This window comes from Protopterus annectens, chromosome 8.part1 (genome assembly GCF_019279795.1).
Source record: "Protopterus annectens isolate FY-2018-M chromosome 8.part1, PAN1.0, whole genome shotgun sequence".
Classification (NCBI taxonomy): Eukaryota; Metazoa; Chordata; order Ceratodontiformes; family Protopteridae; genus Protopterus; species Protopterus annectens.
The window spans coordinates 517,768,439-517,790,223 of record NC_056742.1 but is presented as its reverse complement, the minus strand read 5'-3'; the positions used below and the strand labels follow the sequence as shown (position 1 = coordinate 517,790,223).

The 21,785-nt window shown below is 42.9% G+C and overlaps 1 protein-coding gene across 1 annotated transcript in view; it reads right to left on the bottom strand.

Annotated features, from left to right (window-relative positions):
- Positions 1–21,785, bottom strand: part of NAGK (N-acetylglucosamine kinase) — a 422,972-nt gene that overhangs the window by 232,309 nt on the left and 168,878 nt on the right. The window contains exon 4 of the mRNA XM_044081648.1: positions 16,606–16,716. Coding sequence (XP_043937583.1) covers positions 16,606–16,716 — 111 coding nt within the window. The remainder of the gene's footprint in view (positions 1–16,605; positions 16,717–21,785) is intronic.

The following is a 21,785-nucleotide window of genomic DNA, read 5'->3' as shown; positions in this document are numbered from 1 at the left end:
TAGTGCGTTTGTTAAACCTAGCACAAGAGCGGCATCCAACAACGTCGTGCTCAGGCCCTAAACAAGGTATACACAAGGTATGGTAATCCCTATGAGGTATCTGTTTCCCACAAGAAATACAGTTATTCACTTTTTCTGACATCCGGTTTAAATACTGAGGCAAGAAAAAACCAAAATGTTCCCCAACGGGGTACTTAGCCAACTCCGATTCGGTCTGAAACTCCGGCTTCGGAAATATTTCAGAACGCCAACCTGCACTCGCAAAACTGCTTCTGCATCGGACCATGCGGCAAAAAAGACTGAGGATATGACGTCGGTCATGCGCATTAGTACCCTGACGTACTGACGTCAGTCTAATGCGCCCTGACCGACGTCAGCCATATACTCTGGTATTCGGGCCGACTGGACAGCTGACTACCCCAATAGTAAGGACTGCAGCAATGTGGAACGAAGAACATCCTTAATGCCCTTGGGTCCTTGTGAAATAGTCACTGGTTCTGCAATAGGATTTTTAAAAAAGAAACTTGTGTGAATCAGGAACCCTGTAATATCCGTCAGGTTATCTGGGAGCAGGAGGCAGGGAATCAGGGGCCAAACTAGATTCTGAAAAGGCATCAACAATGTCTAGTACAGGAGGAATAGCTAAAGGCCTATGCTGAGGCAGGAGTAAGAAATCCCTAAGCCTCTTTTTTGAATCAGAAAAATCCAGGGTTTCCCAATGGAAATGCTCCCTTAGAGTATGTAAGGTTTCACCAAAAGAAAAATCCTCTGGAGGGAAAGCAGAGGGAACAGAATCCTCTGCATCAGAATTCTCATAAGTAGATAAGGGCAAATCCAGATCATCAGAAGAATCAGAAAAATCAGATTCCTGGTCAGAAGATTCATCATCAACTTCAGTCCTAGGTCTCTTAGAAGGGGGAGGCTGGCTTCCCCTGATTAAAGTTATAAGATCTTCAGCCATTCTTATTTGTTTTTTTTAGGCATAGAGGCCTGAGCATGTGGCCTGGGTGTCATTTTTTTTAGGCATGGTTTGAGATTTAGGCCTAAAAGAAGAAGGAGGCATCGGTTTAATATGCAAGTCCATAGGCCTGAATACACCCTCAGAAGCCAGTGCCTGCACAGCGGCTCCGGACCCATCCAAGGTAGAGACATCTACAGGTTCCATAGTTGAAGCATCTCACGGCATACCGGACTCCACATGGGTCTCAGTAGAGGCCTGCGAATCACAAGTAGCGGGCATCAGGGGCTGCGAAAGCGCCTCACTGAGTACTGGCAAACTGATGATTGGCTTAGGAGAAGTGTTGTCGGCAGTTTTGGACCTTGGCAGCCTGTCTCTGTCTTTATCCTTGTGTTTTTTCAGAATCCCGGTAATTGGATGGCTAACCGATGACATTTCTGGATAATTAAACTGAGAAACAAAATATTTAGAGGCGAAAATATACCGATGACGGATAGTGCGCTGATTAAATAAAGCACAAAACCGACAGCACGGTATGTTGTGGTCAGGGCCTAGGCAAGGAATACAGTACGAATGAAAATCTTTATGAGATATTTGCTTTCCACAAGTAATGCAATTATTAACTTTTACTGACATCGGTAAGGAGCAAGAAAAAGTTTCCCCCAACCGGGTACTTCGCTTTAGTTGAAGACTTCGGTTCTGAAACTCAAAAATGAAAATTTCAAGAGCCGGCCGACTGGTACTTACGAACTGCTTCTGCTTCGGGCACCGCACGGCAAGAAAGACTGATGTAATGGCATCAGCATACAGATACGCAGTAACTATTGCAGAGTCAGCATCTTGAATTTTGGAATGTCCAGAAATTTATTTAGAATGGATAAGTCCGGAACTGGACGCCGTGATTTGTCTTTTCTGGGTACCAGGAAAAGTCTTGAATAAAAACCTTGTCCCTTTTCCTTTTCTGGTACTGGTTGAATAGCTCCCATATTCATGAGGGATATAACTTGTTTCTGGGCCTCTGCCCACTGATTTGGAGGCAGATCTGTCCATCCGTTTGAGACTGGCAATGTGTGGAAATGAAATCTGTATCCCTGGGATACTATATTTAAAACCCACTTGCCTGGGTAATCAGTTGCCAGTTTACTGCATGAATTGCCATTCTCCCCCCAAAGGGGCGGCGAAAAGATAAGTGCTTGGTGATTGCAGTGGGAAGTTATTGAGACTGTTTACCGTAGGAAGGTGCCTTGTTGTTTCCAGATTTGGAGGTGGAGGCACCCCATTGCTTTGTTCTATAGGATCCTTGTGACTGAAACCTGGAGCCTTTAGAATGTCTGGGTTTGACCTGAGCAGCTCTGGTGGGTACTGGAAAGGACCAGTTCTTAGTAGGCCAGTGCCTACTGAACCTGGATGGCTGCACTTGTAGGAAATCTTTTGCAGCTTGCATAGATTTAGCTTTATCTTCCATCTTTTTCAAAACTTCTTCTGCCTTATTACCAAATAGCCTGTCCTGCTGTAAAGGAGCATCCAACAATTTTGCTTTAACATGGTCAGGCAGATTTTGCTCCTTGAGCCAAGCATGCCTTCTTATCACAGATCCAGTTACAGCAGCCCTGCAAGAGGCCTCCAAGGAATCAAAACCACATTGCAAAGTAGGTTTTCCAACTTGTTCAGCTGAATGCAATAAATCCTGCAACTCTATTTTCCACACAGTCAGAAATCAACATAAGTTTCTGTTTAAGTAAGCCCATGACATGCTGTTGGTATTTAAGCATATGAAATTGACAGTTTAAAGCCCTGATTGCCAAGGTTGTAGACATGTAAACCTTCTTACCCCATATCTGTGTAGCGCCCTGGAATCTCTATCAGAAGGGATAGGATTTTTAGCAGTAGAAGCCTTAATGCCCTTGGGACCCTGAGAAATGGTTTCAGGGTCAGCAGTAGGGTTTTTAAAAAGGAATTTGTGGGAGTCAGGAACCCTGTAATATCTGTCTGCCTTACTAGCAGCCGGAGGCAGAGAATAAGGAGTCATACTGGATTCTGAGAAGACATCATCAACAATGTCTAGAACAGGAGGTATAGCCAAAGGCCTATGCTGAGGAAGAAGGAGGAAATCCCTAAGTCTCATTTTAGATTCTGAGAAATCCTGACTCTCCCAGTGAAAGTGTTCCCTTAAGGTATGAAAAGTTTCTCCAAAAGAAAAATCCTCAGGAGGAGAAGCAGGAGGGATGGAATCCTCTGCATCAGAGTCCTCATAAGTGGGAATAGATAATTCCTGATCGGAAGAGGAATCAGAAGAAATAGAAACCTGATCTGAAGACTCATAGTCAGTGCCTTGCCTAGGCCTCTTAGCAGGAGAGGGATGGGTACTCCTGATCAAGGTAATTAAATCCTCAGACATTTTGATAATTTGTTTTTTAGGCATTGGGGCCTGTACACGTCACCCATGCATCAGTTTTTTAGACATACAAGTAGTTTTTGGCCTTACTTTTGATGATGGTGTCGGTTTAATACACAAATCCTTAGGCCTGAAAACACCCTCAAAAGCCGGTGCCTGCTCAGCGGCTCCGGACCCATCCAAGGTAGAGACATCCGCGGGTTCAATACTTAAAGTATCTCACGGCATACTGGACTCCGAATGGGTCTCAGCAGAGGCCTGCGAATCAAAAGTAGCGGGTATCAGGGGCTGCAAAAGCACCTCACTGAGTACCGGCAAACCGGCGACTGGCTTAGGAGAAGCTTCGTTGTCAGTTTTGGACCTCGACGGTCTGTCTCCGTCTTTTTCTTTGCTCTTTTTAGGTATTCCGGCAGTCAGATTGCTAACCGACGACATTTCTGGATAGTTAAATCTCGAGCCAAAATATTTAGAGGCAAAAATATACCGACGTTTAATAGTGCGTTGATTAAATTTAGCACAAAACTGACAGCAAGGCACGTTGTGGTCAAGGCCTATAAAAGGAATACAGTACAAATGAAAATCCTTATGAGGTATTTGCGTCCCACAATTATTAACTTTCACTGACATCGGTAAGGAGCAAGAAAAAGTTTCCCCAACGGGTACTTAGCTTTTAGTTGAAGACTTCGGTTCTGAAACTCGAAAATGAAAATTTCAGGAGTCGTCTGACCAGCACTTGCGAACTGCTTCTGCTTCGGGCACCACGCAGCAAGAAAGACTGGAGTAATGGCATTGGCTACATGTTTTATACCCCCTGACGACCTGATGTCATGGAAGAAGGGACAGTAACCGACGCAGGACCCAAGACACGAAGAACATAGTACAGTTGTGTACACTTACCATAAATGTAGATGTTAGAGTGTATTCACTGTTGCAGTCATTACATTTGGGGTAATCTGTTGGCAGGTTGCCCTCAGTCGGCCTGTTTAACAAAGTCTTGGGTCCTGTGTCAGTTGCTGTCCCTTCTTCCATGAAGTCAGGTCGTCAGGGGTATAAAACATGCAGTCGACGCCATTAGATCAGTTTTTCTTGCCCCAGATGTCAGGTGCCTCCCAAATGGGGAGCAAAAAATATATCTATATAATTTAAAACACAAAAATATACCTCCAAACATAAGCAAATACACCAAAAAGGCTTTTAAGCATAGTAAGAGAAATGAGAGGAATAGTAACAGAAAAACAGGGGGCTGGAGGATGGGTAACCAGGACTGCAACAGTGAATACACTCGAACATCTACATTTATGGTAAGTGTACACAACTGTACTATGTCCTTCATGTTTCACTGTTGCAGTAATTACATTTGGGTAGAATCCCAAAGCTATGGTTGGGAGGATGGAATTATACAGCATTAGGAGCAGCTACAAGGCCCTGCAGGACAGCAGTGGCAAAGCCTGCTCTCGATTTAGAGAAGAGAGATAAATGTTGATGCTTGGTGAGCGTATGAACTGAGCTCCAGGTAGCAGCTTCTAGAATGTCTCTGGTAGGAACTCCTCTGACAAAGGCTGCAGAAGTAGATGCGGCCCTGGTGGAATGAGATCCGATCCCCTTGGGAACAGGTTTACCATGGTGCATGTAGCAGAAACTAATACAATGGCTTATACATTTTGAAACAGTCTGCTTTGAAATAGCCTTTCCCTCTGCCCTGCAGCAAATGCCACCAATAATTGTACATATTTTCTTAGAGATTTTTTCCTGTTTAAGTAGAATCTTAGTTGTCTGTGTACATCCAATGAATGCAGAATCTGCTCACCCTTGTTCTGTGGATTTGGGAAGAAGGTTGGCAGATGAGTGGTATGATTAAGGGCCACACTAGATAACACTTTAGGTATAAAGGATGGATGGGTCCTGAGAGCCACCCTACTCGGATAAAAAATAATAAAAGGCTCCACTGCCAAAAGATCCTGTAGTTCTGACATCCTTCTAGCTAAAGTGACTGCTAAAAGAAAAGCTGTTTTCCAAGAGAGAAATTTTAGGTCTGCAGTAGCAGCTGGCTCAAAAGGAGGTAGAGTGAGTTTTTCCAACACAAAATTGAGGTCCCATGCAGGTGGCTGGTGCTCTCCTGGGAGGTCTTAAATTTTTGGCCCCTCTGAGATACTGCTTTAGCAGAGGATGAGAAAAGAGGGGAGGCTCTGTGTTGTAATGAGCTGAAATGGCAGAGGCATGGATTTTTATGGAAGAAAAAGATAGGCCCTTGTGAAGCATCTCAGTTAAATATTGCAGAATCTGAGGAATACTGGGCATTGCTGTGCTTATTCCTTGTGCTTGGTTCCAGGCACAGAATCTTTTCCATTTGTCAGCACAAGATTTTCTAGTACTAGGCCTTCTAGCCTCCAAAATGACATCCATCACAGGTTTGCTGAGATATGTAACTGGTGAAATCAGTTGATTAGCCATGCTGCAAGATTCAGAGTTTGAGCTGAGTGTGCAGAATTTGACAGTTCTGCTGAGACAGTAGGCAAGGTGTCTGAGGCAGGTACCACGGAGGAAGGTGCAACATATTGCATAGGAGCGGGTACTAGTGTTGGCGAGGCCAGTCCGGAGCAATCAGAATCATTTTTGGTTTTTCCTGTCCGACTTTTAGTAAGCCTTTGGAGACCAAAGGCAGAGGAGGAAAGGCATAGACTGCTAGGTTTTTCCAGCTGAAGGACAGAGCATCCACTTTCCAAGCTTTTTTGTGATGAATTCTTGTGCAGAATTTGTCCAACTGATAGTTTTGGGGTGAGGCAAAAAGATCTATGTCTGGGCTCCCCCACTTGCGTGTCAACATGCTGAAGATTTGTGGATCCAGTTTCCATTTGTGTGGGTCCATAAGATTTCTGCTTAGTTCGTCTGCCAGAGTATTTTGCTTTCCTGGCAGGAATCGAGCTTGTAGATGTATTTGATAAGTCAAGGCCATGTTTCCACAATGCCATGGCTAGTCTGCAAAGGGGGTAGGAATGGGTACACCCCTGCTTGTTTATGTACCACATGACTGTGGTGTTGTCTGTCTTTAACAGTAGTTGTCCTGGATGAAGATAGTCCTTGAAGGCTGTCAGAGCATTCTGTACAGCTAGCATTTCTTTCTGGTTGATATGTAGGTGCATTTGATTTGGGCTCCATTGGCTCTGAATGCATCGCCCTGCCAGATACGCCCCCCAAGCATAATCTGATGCATCTGTAGTCAGGGTTTGGGCGGCAGGGGATGGAATGAATGACAGTCCCTTGTTTTGGTGGCAGGCCTCTGCCCACCATAGGAACTCTAGCTGCAGGCAAGGAATGATAGGAATCATTGTTTCCAGGCTGTGACAATGTTGACTCCATAAGCTTTTTAGGTACCATTGAAGTTTCCTCATATGCAGCCTTGCAGGAGGCCATGAACCCCAACGCCTGCAGAATTTGTCTTGCAGATAGCTGGGTTTTTGAGGCCACTTGTTTGAAGTAAGTCATCAATTGAATTTGTTTTTCTGGAGTAAGGCAAGTCATCTGGGCAGTTGTATTCAAGCTTGCACCCAGGAATGTAATTATTTGAGAGGGTACCAGTTGTGATTTCTTTTCGTTTATGGTGTACCCTAGACAAGTTAGAAGTCTTTTTACAAACGCCAGATGTTTTAGAAGAGTGTCCTTGCTTTCTGCTTGAATTAGACTATAGTCCAGGTATGGATAAATTTGAATATTTACTTGCCTGCAAAATGCAATTACTGGTGCCAGGCACTTTGTGAAGACCCTGGGTGCAGTAGATAAGCCAAAGGGCAGTGCAGAGAACTGGTAATGCAAATAGCCTGCTTTGAATCAGATGCATCTTCTGCAGGATTCCCTGATTGGGATATGCAAGTAAGCCTCTTAAGTCTAGAGTTACCAACCAGGCATGCTTGCCTAGCATAGGTAGCAACTGTTGGCGAGACAGCATCTTGAATTTTGACATGTCCAGAAATGTATTTAGAATGGATACGTCCAGAATTGGACGCCATGATTTGTCTTTTCTGGGTACCAGGAAAAGTCTTGAATAAAAACCATGTCCCTTTTCCTTTTTCTGGTACTGGTTGAATAGCCCCCATATTCATGAGGGACAACTTGTTTCAGGGCCTCTGCCCACTGATTTGGAGGCAGATCTGGCCATCCGTTTGGTATAGTCAATGTGTGGAAATGTAATCTGTATCCCTGGGATACTATTTTTAAAACCCATTTGTCCTGGGTAATCAGTTGCCAGTTTCATGCATGAAGTGCCAGTTTTTCCCCCAAAGGGACGGCCAAAAGATAAGTGCTTGGTGATTGCAGTAGAAAGTCACTGAGACTGTTTACGGTAGGAAGGTGGCTTGTTACTTCCAGATCTGGAGGTGGAGGCACCCCATTGCTTTGTTCTATAAGTTCCTTGTGACTGAAACCTGGAGCCTTTGGAATGTCTGGGTTTGACCTGAGCGGTTCTGGTGGGTACTGGAAAGGACCAGTTCCTAGTAGGCCAGTGCCTACTGAACCTGGGTGGCTGTACTTGTAGGAAATCTTTTACAGTTTGCATAGATTTAGCTTTATCTTCCATCTTTTTCAAAACGTCTTCTGCCTTATTACCAAATAGACTGTCCTGTTGTAAGGGAGCATCCAACAATTTTGCTTTAACATGGTCAGGCAGATTTTGCTCCTTGAGCCAAGCATGCCTTCTTATCACAGATCCAGTTACAGCAGCCCTGCAAGAGGCCTCCAAGGAATCAAAACCACATTGCAAAGTATGTTTACCAACTTGTTCAGCTGAATGCAATAAATCCTGCAACTCTATTTTCCACACAGTCAGAAATAAATATAATTTTCTGTTTAAGTAAACCCAAGACATGCTGTTGATATTTAAGCATATGAAACTGACGGTTTAAAGCCCTGATTGCCAAGGTTGTAGACGTGTAAACCTTCTTACCCCATCTATCCAGCACCCTAGAATCTCTATCAGAAGGGGTAGGATTTTTAGTAGTAGAAGCCTTAACGCCCTTGGGACCCTGAGAAATGGTTTCAGGGTCAGCAGTAGGGTTTTTAAAAAGGAATTTGTGGGAGTCAGGAACCCTGTAATATCTGTCTGGCTTACTAGAAGCTGGAGGCAGGGAATCAGGAGCCATACTGGACTCTGAGAAAACATCATCAACAATGTCTAGAACAGGAGGTACAGCCAAAGGCCTATGCTGAGGAAGAAGGAGGAAATCCCCAAGTCTCTTTTTAGATTCAAATCCTGACTCTCCCAGTGAAAGTGTTTCCTTAAGGTATGCAAAGTTTCTCCAAAAGAAAAATCCTCAGAAGGAGAAGCAGAAAGGATGGAATCCTCTGCATCAGAGTCCTCATAAGTGGGAATAAATAATTCCTGATCAGCAGAGGAATCAGAAGAAATAGAAACCTGATCTGAAGATTCATAGTCAGAGCCTCACCTAGGCCTCTTAGCAGGAGGGGGATGGGTACTCCTGATCAAGGAAATTAAATTCTCAGCCATTTTGATAATTTGTTTTTTAGGCATTGGGGCCTGAACACGTGACCCAAGCATCAGCTTTTTAGACATAGAAGTAGTTTTTGGCCTTAGTTTTGAAGATGGCGTTGGTTTAATATACAAATCTTTAGGCCTGAAAACACCCTCAGAAGCCGGTGCCTGCTCAGCAGCTCCGGACCCATCTAAGGTAGAGACATCCGCAGGTTCAATACTTAAAGTATCTCATGGCGTACCGGACTCCGAATGGGTCTCAGTAGAGGCCTGCGATTCAAAAGTAGCGGGCATCAGGGGCTGCAAAAGCGCCTCACTGAGTACCGGCGAACCGGCGACTGGCTTAGGAGAAGCTTTGTCATCGGTTTTGGACCTCAACGGTCTGTCTCTGTCTTTTAATTTGCATTTTTTAGGTATTCTGGTAGTCGGATTGCTAACCGACGACATTTCTGCATAGTTAAATCTTGTAATGACTGCAACAGTGAAACACGAAGAACATCTTCCTCGCAGTGAGGTGAGTTCTGGAAGCCAGCTAGGTAAAATAGAGAGGTAGGAAACTCTGCTTTTCTGGGGATAGGAAGGCCATTTGGGTAGCTGTGTCCAGCAGTACTCCCAAGAAAATGATCTTCCTGGAGGGTGTTTGCCTTGATTTCTTCTTGTTGATGGTGTACCCTAAGGAGGTTAGGAGGGTTTTGACAAAGAGGTGGTCCTTGAAGAGCTTTTTTTGCAATCTGTCTGAATGAGGCAGTCATCCAGATAAGGGTACATTTGTATATTTTTCTGTCTGCAAAAGGCTATGGACAGGGCTAAGCATTTGGTGAATACCTTGGGAGCAGTAGATAAGCCAAAGGGTGGAGCAGAGAACTGAAAATGTAGTGAGCCTGCTCTGAAGTGAAGGAACATCCTACAGGATTCCCTTATGGGTATGTGGAGGTAGGTATCTTTTAGATCTTAGGGTAACTAACTAGGCAGTTTTTGTCAGCATAGTCAGCAGCTGCTGCAAAGTTAGAATTTTGAATTTGGGGACCACCAGGAAGGTGTTCAGAATGGACAGATCCAGGATGGGGCGCCAAGTGCCCTCTTTTCTGGGAACAATGAATAGTCTGGAATAAATGCCTTTGCCTGTTTGATCTGAGAGGACAGGTTCTACTGCCCCTTGGGATATGAGAGTTTGGACTTGTTTCAATGCCTCTGCCCACTGATTTGGAGTTAAGTCTGGGTACCCTCTTGGAGTTCGTTGAAGGAGAATTTGTATCCCTGAAAAAAGATCTTTAAGACCCATTGGTCCTTTGTTACAGAAATCCAATTTTCTTTGCAAAGGGAGAGCCTTCCTCCTAGTTTTTGGTGAGTGAAAAGAGGGCAGAGGGGAGAGAGGGAGTCATTGAGAGTTTTTGCCATAGAGGGATGGCTTAGAACTCCCTGCCTTTGGAGTGGAAGTGGTCCACTGTTTGGTTCTCTGCTGTCCCTGGGATAGGAGTCTGAGTGGTCTTTCCCTGCAGGGCTTACCTTGCCCCTGTCTGCTAGGTGCAGGAAAAGACCAGTGTTTTGAGGAAAAATTCCTGCTGAACCTAGGAGGTTATACCTGGAGGAAATCTTTTATTATTTGCATAGATTTTGCTTTGTCTTCCATCTTTTAGAGCACCTCTTCTGATTTTACTCCAAACAAGCGGTCCTTATCCAAGGGTGCATCAAGTAATTTAGATCTGAGATGATCAGGGAGAGGCTGTTCCTTCAACCATGCACATCTCCTAATGACAGATCCTTATACTGCTGCCCTGCTTGAAGCTTCTATGGCGCCATATCCACAGTGTAATGAGCATTTAGCCACTTGACAAGTAGAGTGCAGTAAATCTGCTAAATCTTTCGAATTGGCAAAATCAGGAAAGGTTGAAATCTTTTGTTTTAATAATTCCAAAGTGTGTTGCTGCTATTTTAACATGTGGAACTGACAGTTGAGTGCTCTGATAGCTAAGGTTGCAGAGGTGCATACTTTTTTACCCCATCTGTCCAGAGCTCAAGAGTCCTTGTCAGAAGGAATAGGATTCTTTGCAGAACTAGCCTCAGCTCCTTTTGGTCCCTGAGTAATGACCTCCGGGTCTGCAGCAGGATTTCTGTACAGGTATTTGTGAGAATCCAGTCAGGTTTTCTGGGAGCATGTGGGAGGGTGTCAGGAGTTAAGCTGGATTCAAGGAAGACATCATCAACCACCTCTAAGATTGGAGGGATGGCCAAGGGTCTGTGCTGGGGCAGGTCTAGAAACTCTCATTCTTTTCTTAGACTGAGGGAAGTCCTGGGATTCCCAGTGGAAATGTTCACGGAGGGTGTGAAGGGTTTTCCCAAAGGAAAGATCTTCTGGTGGGGAGGCAGAAGGAATGGATTTCTCTGCATCTGAATCCTCATGGGTTGTTGTTCCTCTTCAAAATCTGAATAATCAGACTCCTGATGATCCTGTTCTGTCAGTATTTCAGAAGAAAGGTCTCTTTTCTTTTTAGAAGGTGTGGCCTTTCTACCCCTGATACGGGTGATAAGATCCAATGCCATTTTAAGCATTTGAGCTTGGGGTGGTGAAACAGAAGTAAAATGGTGGCTAGAGGTAGTTTTCCTAGGAGTGGCCTTGTCTCTAGGCCCAAGAGTATCCATCTGTCTGAGAGAAAAGGTAGCTGGAGGAGATGATGTCATTTTTTGTCTAGATTTGGTAGTGCAAAAAACCTCCTCGGAAGCCGGTGCCTGCATCACGGCTCCGGACCCAACCAAGGCAGAGACAAAGGCTTGGAAGTGCGAAGGTATCAAATCGGACATCAGGGACTGCAAAGGCGCCTCACTGAATTCTGGAGAACTGATGACCTGCTTAGTGGTACAGTCATCAGAAGGCTTAGCCTTGTGTGGTCAGTCTCTATCTTTATCCTTATGTTTTTTCAGAATGTCTACGGATTGTTGGTTGATGGACACCATTTTGGAATGCGAAGATGGAAGACGAAAATACCTGGCTACAATAAGAGTGCTGTAACGAATGGTTCTTGTGTTAAAGAGGGCACAGAACCGGCAACGGGGGACGTCGTGGTCTGGGCCTAAACAAATGATGCAGTATAAATGGAAGTCTCGGTGTGGTATTTGCTTTCCACAGGCAAGACAATTGTTAACTTTTTCGGACATCGGTTAGTGCAAGAAAAAAGGATCCCCAACGGGGTACTTGGCTTTAGATGTTTTCAGCTGTAATTCAAACTCTGGTAGCGACTGACCGGCACACTTGTGAACTGCTTCTGCTATGGCCTCCACAGCAAGACCAACTGATGTAATGGTGTCGGATACCTTTCCTTTATAGCACTGACAACCTGATGTCAGGCAGCAAGTGATAGCAGCCAATGCAGAAAAACAATTCTGGTATTCGGGCCATCTGAGGGCTACCACAGCAGGGATAACCCACAGGTGATGACTGCAACAGTGAAACACAAAGAACATCATTTGTGTCAGTGTGGGATTCAATGACAGTTCCTAATTTGCAATCATCTGCAAATTTAGTCAGCCAGAGACTACTGACACTGGCCTTGATTTCTGAGAAGTACATGCCAAAAAGGAACAGTCCAAGGACTGACCCCTGCAGGACTCCACTTGTGACTTGCCTCTTTGTAGAGGTGGACTCCCCAATTCTAACTTCCTGGGTCCTCTCTGTGAGCCAGTTGGCTATCCACCGGGCGACATATAAGTCTGTACTTAAGCTCTTGAGTTTGTCAACAATGCCCAAGTGGGGCATTGTGCCAAATGCCTTGTCCAGGTCAAGGTAGGCAGTGTGAACCATTTTCTCTCATCCATTGCTTTGGTATTTTTCAAAGAAGTCCACCATGTTGAGTAGGCATGATCTATCCTTGACTAAACCAAACTGGATTGGGTCCAGTGTCTGGTGGTTTACTATATATCTACTGATCATCTCCATGATAATTCTTTCTGTGGCTTTACATACCAGACTAGTGAGACTTATGGGTCTGTAGATGGCACACCTTTGTGCAGAGGATGACTGTTGCCGTTCTCCATTCATGAGACACGAAGCCTGTATGGAGGCTACAGTTAAATAGTAATTCCAGAAGCCTGGATACAGTGAATATAAAAAGTTCACACACCCCTGTTAAAATGCCAGGTTTTTGTGATATAAAAAAATGAGACCACAATAAATAATTTCAAAACTTTTCCCTTCTTTAATGTGACCTATAACCTGTACAATTCAATTGAAAAACAAACAAACCTGTTAGGGGAAAAATATGAAAAATAAAAAAATGTACAATACGCTGGTTGCATAAGTGTGCACACCCTTAAACTAATACTTTGTTGTGTGTGCACACCCTTAAACTAATACTTTGTTGAAGCACCTTTTGATTTAATTACAGCATTCAGTCTTCTTGGATGCACATCTGCCATCAATTAAACAGACTCTGATTAACCCCAAATAAAGTTCAGCTGTCCTAGAAGGATTTTCCTGACATTTACTCAGTTGCCTGCTACAGCAAAAGCCATGGTTCGCAGAGAGCTTATAAAGCATCAAGGGGATCTCATTTTGAAAGGTAACAGTCAGGAGAAGGGTACAAAAAAAATTCCACAACATTGAACATACCATGGAACACAGTGAGGACAATCATCAAAAAGTGGAGAAAATATGGGACAACACTGATGTTGCAAAGAACTGGATGTCCCTCCAAAATTAATGAAAAGACAAGAGAAAAACTGGTTAGGGAGGCTGTCAAGAGATCTACAGCAACACTGAAAGAGCTGCAGGAATTTCTGGCAAGTACTGGTTGTGTACTACATGTGACAACAATCTCCCGTATTCGATATGTCTGCACTATGGGGTAGGGTTGCAAGACAGAAGCCTTTTCTTACACAGAAAAAACATCCAGGCCCAGCTAAAATTTGCAAAACAATACATCAAGTCTCCCAAAAGCATGTGGGAGAATGTGTTATGGTCTGATCAGACAAAGGTTGAACTTTTTGACCACAATTCCAAAAGGTAAGTTTGGCACAAAAACAACACTTCATACCACCAAAAGAACGCCATCTCCACTGTGAAGTATGGTGGTCGCAGTATCATGCTTTGGGGTTGCTTGTCTTCAGCTGGAACTGGGGCTTTAGTCAAGGTGGAGGGAATTATAACAGTTCCAAATACCAGTCACTTTTGGCCCAAAACCTTCAGGCATCTGCTAGAAAGCTGAAGATGAAGAGGAATTTCACCTTTCAACATGACAATGACCTCAAGCATACATCCAAATCAACAAAAGAATGGCTTCACCAGAAGAAAATTAAAGTTTTGGAATGGCCCAGCTAGAGCCCAGACCTAAATCCAATAGAAAATCTGTGGGGTGACCTGATGAGGGCTGTGCACAAGAGATGCCCTCGCAATCTGACAGATTTGGAGCGCTTTTGCAAGGAAGAGTGGACAAATAATGCAAAGTCAAGATGTGCCATGCTGATAGACTCCTACCCAAGAAGACTGAAGGCTGTAATTAAATCAAAAGGTGCTTCAACAAAGTATTAGTTTAAGGGTGTGCACACATAACAAAGTATTAGTTTAAGGGTGTGCACACTTATGCAACCAGCGTATTGTAATTTGTTTGTTTTTGAATTGAATTGTACAGGTTATAGGTCACATTAAAGGTGGGAAAAGTTTTGAAATGATTTATTGTGGTCTCATTTATTTATATCACAAAAACCTGGCATTTTAATAAGGGTGTGTAAACTTTTTATATCCACTATAGGTCATGTTTCATGCTATTTAGAAGGCATCCTGGGATACTGTCTGGGCCCACTGATGCAGTGTTCTTGTTTTCGAGAGAGCATTAAGAACCTGTCCCATAGTGATAGTATGGGGAGTTACATTTGACGGTATTTCCTGAGGGAAGGTTGAGGGGGAGACAGGGGTAAAGTTGGATCTGAATTTACCAGCCAGGAGGTTTGCTATATCTTCTGGCTCAGTATAGAAAGTCTAAAAGTATTACTGCTCAATGCTAGGAGTCTAAACAAAAAACTACTCCCTGGAAGATCTTTTCACCGTAGAGAATGCTGACATCTGTGCGGTCACTGAGACATGGTTTAAACCCATGGAAATCACACCAGCAGTGCAAGGTTATAATGCCTTCGACACATTCAGAGCAGCTACTTCACAGGCAGGGACTAGAGGTGGATGTCTCTGTTTACATCAAAAATAAATATACTTCAAGGCTGGTCAAACAGGACAACGCACTTGTGCTGCTCCATGTTCAAATCACCACAGGCAAAATCCAATACCACTTCCTTGCAAGCTGTAGATCCCCCTCTATGACCCAGTAAACCCATACCATGTATTTAAACTTATTAGAAACAGTAACTAACTGTAATTACCCCACTATTAATTGGGAATCCTATACGACACCAAACATACATGGACAGAGATTCCTGGATTTTGTAAACACAAACTCCCTCAATCAGAGAGTCAATACACCAGCCAGGGGTGCAACCATGCTGGATCTGATCCTCACTAATATGGGAGAGTGCTGCGCACCCCATACTGTAATGCCTTCCTTGGCAAGGTCAGACCACAAAATGGTCTCCTTTGAAGTAAAAATAAAACCTGGACCCCCAGCTAAACCTGGAATATTCAGGAACTACTCTAATGCTAACCTCCTGCTATTAAGTGATTGTTTGTGTCTTTCGGCATTTCCTGGTTAGGGATCGCCAAAGCGGAACTCCGGTCCGCTAATGATTGGCAGTTGATTTTTACATACCGGCTTGCCAGGCCTGACGCACAACCTTCAACGAAGGTACGCCCATTCACGCATGTCTCCACGCAGAAGAAGCTCTAGCTGAGAATCGAACCAGACAGCATCTTACTGTGAGGCGACAACGCTACCGCAGCACCACCCCTGGCAAAATGTGAAGCCTCCATAAACCCTGAGAACACTGCTGCCTATGTAGAACTGTTCACAGAAACCCTGTACAAGCATGTTAATAGCTGGATAGAGGCAGCTGTACCCACCAGGAAGAAGTACAAAACTAACTCAGTAAACAAGCCATCCTGGTGGAATCACAAAATCAATAGGCTGTATAACACAAGGAAGAAAATTGTGGCAAAAATTAGGAGGTGCAGCACCCAGCAGGATAAAAGCACTCTCATCAAGCTAAACAACTCAGAGGACAAATAGTTTACCAAAGCCAAATTTGAGGTAAGTTTGGCCTCCCAGGGCAAGGACAACCACAAAGCATTCCTTTAGTTATGCCTGCACCCTCAAAGGCAACACACAATTGTGTGCAGAGCTCACTGTAAATGGAGCCGCCTATATTGAGCCAGAAGATATAGTAAACCTCCTAAGGCACAATAACTCACGGAATACATTTAGGGTACATGGTTAGGTTTATAAAGGTCTCAGAGGTTGTTAGCCTAGTATACACTTGTGAACATATAAATGAGGGAGCCACATGTTACTGAGCAGTGTGGTGTGAAATGTAATGGCAGATAAAAAAAAAAAATGCATTGTCACACATATATTGCAATACTGGAAATACCGTCAGCCAGTAGTTTGCTAGCAATTATGAAAATATACAATATTTGCATATGAATGTTAATATCTCCAAAATATTTCCATACAACATTTTCAAAACGAAGTAACCAATCAAGATCAATTAGATGATATAAAGGTATGGGTCAACCAGGAACTCATTAAAAGTTATGGGTCAGAAATGTTCTGGAGTGAATTCAAATAAAATGAATGGACTCATTGTCTAAATTATAAGGAAAAACTGTGTGCTTACCAGACCCTTCATCACCCATCATATGGCCCCATCCTCCACAGCCGACCACGGATCCATCAAGATTCACAAGTGTACAGTTGGAGCCAGTCCCTGTGATTAACACAATACCACCTGGAGGAAAATCAATGGAAACATATTGGAAATGTATAGTGGTTAGCAGTTAAACCACCTATGAAAGCTTTATGCAAAGTTCTGTGGGTACACAAAGCTGAAGAATGCATCGTTAGCCAGCTCTGAGTTATGAAAATTGAACTATGAACCTAAAAATAGCCTGCTTAATTTTAATAATGTGCCATTAAAGTATCATAATTTTTGAAAAATGGAATGCATAATACTTACTTGATAATACTGAAGAAAACCTGCAATTGTTTTTTCAGTAAACATAAAGTACTGATGTAAAATGTAAGGAGACATACAGAACAAGGACAACTTCCAACATGGCGGCACACTGATCAACAGCTTGATTTCCGCTCTCCCAGTGTGAAAAAAGAAACTGAGAGACTAGTACCAGAAACTCTGCAAGTGTTAGTAAATTCACTCACTGGTAGTAAGTACACTGCCTGGATGACAACAAAGAAGAAACTTAGATAGCCTGGAAGAAAATCAACTAGAAAGGGTAAGGAGAAAACGCTAACTGGGAAGGATCCTGGAGCTAGTCAGCAAAAAGCAGTTTAAAAGTTCCAGCTTTGGTGCAAGACATGGCTTCCAGTAATCTAGAGAAAAACTGAAGGAATATATGAACTCAAATAACAGAAGCCGGAGAAAATGGAAGAAGCTTTAAAAAGCTTTCCAGATAAACTGATAGAACTGCAAAGATCAGAGGTCAAAATGAAGAAAAGGTTGGCCAAGTATGAAACTGCTCAAAAAGAGCTGTTTAAGAAAATGGCAGAGTTAAAGGACAGAGCATGCAGGGAAAGTCTGGGAGTTTTTTGTTATGCCAGAGAAACTGTAAGGAACAGGTTGTATTAATTTTATGAAAGCACAAATACGCAACTGAACTGGTGTTCCACAGCAGGATTTGTTAACCGAAAGGGCACATCATGTGTATTCTCCAAACCTGACCATGAGAAAACAGTCAAGACCTGCACTGGTAGGGATGCAGTCATGCCAGCATAAATATTTGATCCTGACAAAGCTGTGGCAGAGAGGCACAGCATTAGAGGGTGGAGACAGTGGAGTGTTTGTGTGGGATGGTTGTTCACTGTACACCAGGTAGAAGAGAATCAAATATGTCCCATCAGTCAAAGGATGTCGAAGTCCAGGTGTGTGATTTGGACTGCTGTATCCAGCTGTCTTTGGAGTGTTTTTTCCCGGAGAATCAAAGTCATTTTTTGATGTAGGACAGGTTGGGGCAGGGATACAAAGGTTTGTCCAACAGAAGGGAAGCCATCGGATAGAAAGGGAATCTGCTTCCCTGTCTTCTGATAATAAAGCTTATGGAGAGACCTTGCCAGTGAAGCCTTTTCCAGTGTTCTAGAGGAAAGTGCTTGAGAGACAGAAAAAAGCACAGCAGCTCACTGGAAGACTCTGGAGTGCCATAGATGAGCTGGAGTCTGGGGTTGGGAGATGGAGATGGACAAGAACAGAACCGTCAACAGTGAAATTGGTGAATGAATGTGAGCCTATGAAGCATCAATCACATTTGAAAAATATGAGTTTACAAAAGAAAGTTAAAAGATTGGACTTTTGTAGACCGTTATACTTGTGGGGGACTGAAACACAAACACCTCGCTTCATGTCATTGATGTTTGGAAGACACTGAAGGGAAGAAAAAAAAGAAAACTGACTAAGTAAAACTGTATTTTACACTATAAACCATTTTCAATTATTGTTGTATGAGATAAAGATACTAAAATAAACAAGTGCCTTTTTTCTCCTTTTTAAGTTTTAAGAAATGTAGGCAATACAATGTAAAAGGAGAAGAAAGGCTGACAAAAGCATACTTAAGTTAATATGCTGTAATCTTACATTGTTGAGGTGGGAAATTGGGAAGTGCACAGATTATAAAATGTACAATTGATATGTTCTCTCTTACTTTTGCATAGGTGAACGTCTGGATTGAGGCCTTTGGCTTAAACTAAAACAAGTTTGTGTGTGTAAGCAAGTAAATAAGACAGTAAACATAATAAAAAGTTTTCTTTTGACAAATAAATGTTCAGTGTAAGTTGAGAAGTTTGCAGAGCTGTACATTTGGTACTTGTGTTTCCATGGAGATAAGCTACCTATAGAGGGAGCAACAAAAAACAGAAAACTTTTTAAGCTAAATGATAAAGTTTTCTGAAGGCATATATATGCCATTTTTCACATCAGGGAGGGGAATGAATATCAGATAACACAAGAACAGACAGGAATTAGTGCAAGTAGAAGCACAGGCTATAACTTGCATCTCAGCATGGATAACCTTAATGTTAGGTTGGGTTATGCCTGTGTGTGCATAATTTGGTGATAATGATAATTTGTATAAAGTAGAGGAATGCAGAAATCAAGAGAAAGTACAAATTCAAATACTGAAAATACTGAAGACCACCTAAGTATGCCAAGATTAGAGGTAGATGAGGTTAATCAATTAACAGGATATGAGCAGATGAGAAAAAAATGGTGACATATAATCAATCTGCAGGAACAGATGGCATTCCTGTGGAAGTTTGAAAGCTAGGAAGGAAAGTGATAAAAATCTGGAAGGTTTCGTTTAATAGCATTTTAAAATGAAGGGAAGCACAAACATCCTGTGGTGGCTGTAACACCTACAGATGGTATAGACCCCCCAGACTATATACTATATATATATATATATATATATATATATATATATATATATATATATATATATACAATATATATATATATATATATATATATATATATATATATATATATATATATATATAGTCCCACTTCCAGTTTAAACCACAATTATAAAGTGTTCATGTCCATAATAACTACAGGAATGGCAAAGGTGTTGCCAAAATTGATAGATATGGATCAGTGTGGTTTTGTGGAGGGAAGGCAAACATTTGGCAACATTAATAGAACAGTGATGATACAGAGGGGAGCAGAATGTAGGAAAATACCACTGTTGTTGGTGAGTCTTTATGCAGAAAAAACATATGACAAAGCATGCTGGGATTTTACGAGCTGGGCAATGAAAGCATTTGATTTCCCTGATGCAATAATAAGGTCAGTTAGGAGGATATATGAAGGATCAGAGGCAAAAATTGAAGTGAGAGGGTTGCTCACTGATGCACTATCTCTGAACAGAGGAATCAGACAGGGGTGTCCCATGTCCCCTTTGTTATTTGCAATTTGTTAGAGCAATTGGCAAAGAAAATATGGGCCTCAGAAAAGTTGGCTTTATTTGCAGACAATATTAGAAAAGTTGGCTTTATTTGCAGACAATATTATATTTTACCTGATAAAGCCAAAAAAGGTCAACTCAATGTTGTGGAACGTTCTTAGACAGCTTCAAGTTTTTTTTTTGGGGGGGGGGTGTAAAATTAATGAAGACAAAGAAAGTCTATAGGTGCAAACTATGTATCCACACATGAATTGGTTCAGCAATACCCATATTTATAGGGACATGATAAAATGAAGTATTTAGGTGTTTGGGTTAAAAAGGATTTTGTTATGGCGAAACTGTGGACAGTAACTAATAGAGATTTGAAGGATTTTATCTGGGAGAGGGAAGAAGGCAAGTGTCAAATGGGATAAGGTGATCCTTCCAACAGAAGGATCCGCCACATTACACACGCACTCAGGTCACTCCAAAGCAAGTACAAATATGATTCAGTCATTGTCCATGCGGGTGTGAATGACCTGAGACGTACCTCCCTGGACTACATGAAAAGAGACATTGAGGAGCTCTCTGATTATGTAGCCCAGACTGGTATGACCCTGACCCTGAGCAGCATCCTGCCTTCGCCAAGAATGATGCCTCAGTACAAAGACAAAATGATCAGTTTTAACAATTGGCTTAATCACTGGTGTCATTCTAGGGGGATCCAATGTCTGTCAGCCTGGGATGATATGCTGGACAAGCCACGTTGCTTCGCAAGGGATGGCTTGCACCTGTCACCACTGGGCTTCCGGATACTGGCCAAGGCTCTTGCCACCCCCATAGTGCCTTTTTTAGGCAATGCTCAAAGGACAAATCAACCTCCATAAAAACAAAAATGGAAAAAAATTAAGGGTAATGCTGCTCAACGCCAGAAGTCTAAATCTCAAGATGCAGGCACTCGAAGCACTTCTCAGTATGGAGAACATTGATGTCTGTGCAGTAACTGAAACCTGGTTCAAGGCTCCTGAGAGCACTCCAGCGCTACCAGGCTATACCTCATATCATGCGTTTCGGCCTCAAGTTCCAGGCCGAACCACAAAGGGAGGGGGAGTGTCCATTTTCATAAAGGACACCTACACCTCTCGATTGGTGGCTACTCATGAAGCATCAGAAACCATACAAGTTTTACTCACCATAGGTAAAACTGCCATACAACTGGTCGCATGTTATAGAACACCCTCCCAATCCCAGGAATCCCATCAAGCATTCCTGAAAACACTGGAGGATATGAATGTCACACCAAACACCATCATATTGGGCGACTTCAATTACCCCAACATAGACTGGGCCCACTATTCTAGCCCCAACACCCTGGCCCAAAGATTCCTGGAATTCATAAACTCAAATGCTATGGAGCAACTGGTCACCTCTCCTACGAGGAGAGATAATATACTTGACCTGATTATCACAAACATGGGGTCCAAATGCTCCGCACCGGATATAAACCCCTCACTAGTAAGATCTGATCATAAACTGATCACGTTGGATGTACATATCCCACCCCACCCCCAGATCAAAAGACTACAGTGAAAAACTTTTCAAAAGCTGACTTTGCGCTCCTTAAGTCAGAAATGATATCCTTTAAGCCTACTGGGTTAATGGAAACCACATCCCAAAATGCTGAATCCTTCACAAAAGCCTTCTACGGACATCTCCAGGAATGCATGGATCAGGCAATCCCAACTAAAACCAAGACCCTCTCCACCAAGGGAAAACGCCCGGTTTGGTGGACCCCGGCTATAAACAAACTGTACAACAAAAGAAGGAAGCTACTGCAGGACAGAGCCACATCCCACAAGGGAAAGGCTTCCCTGATCAGCACAAGTAAAAAACTACGCTCTCTCAT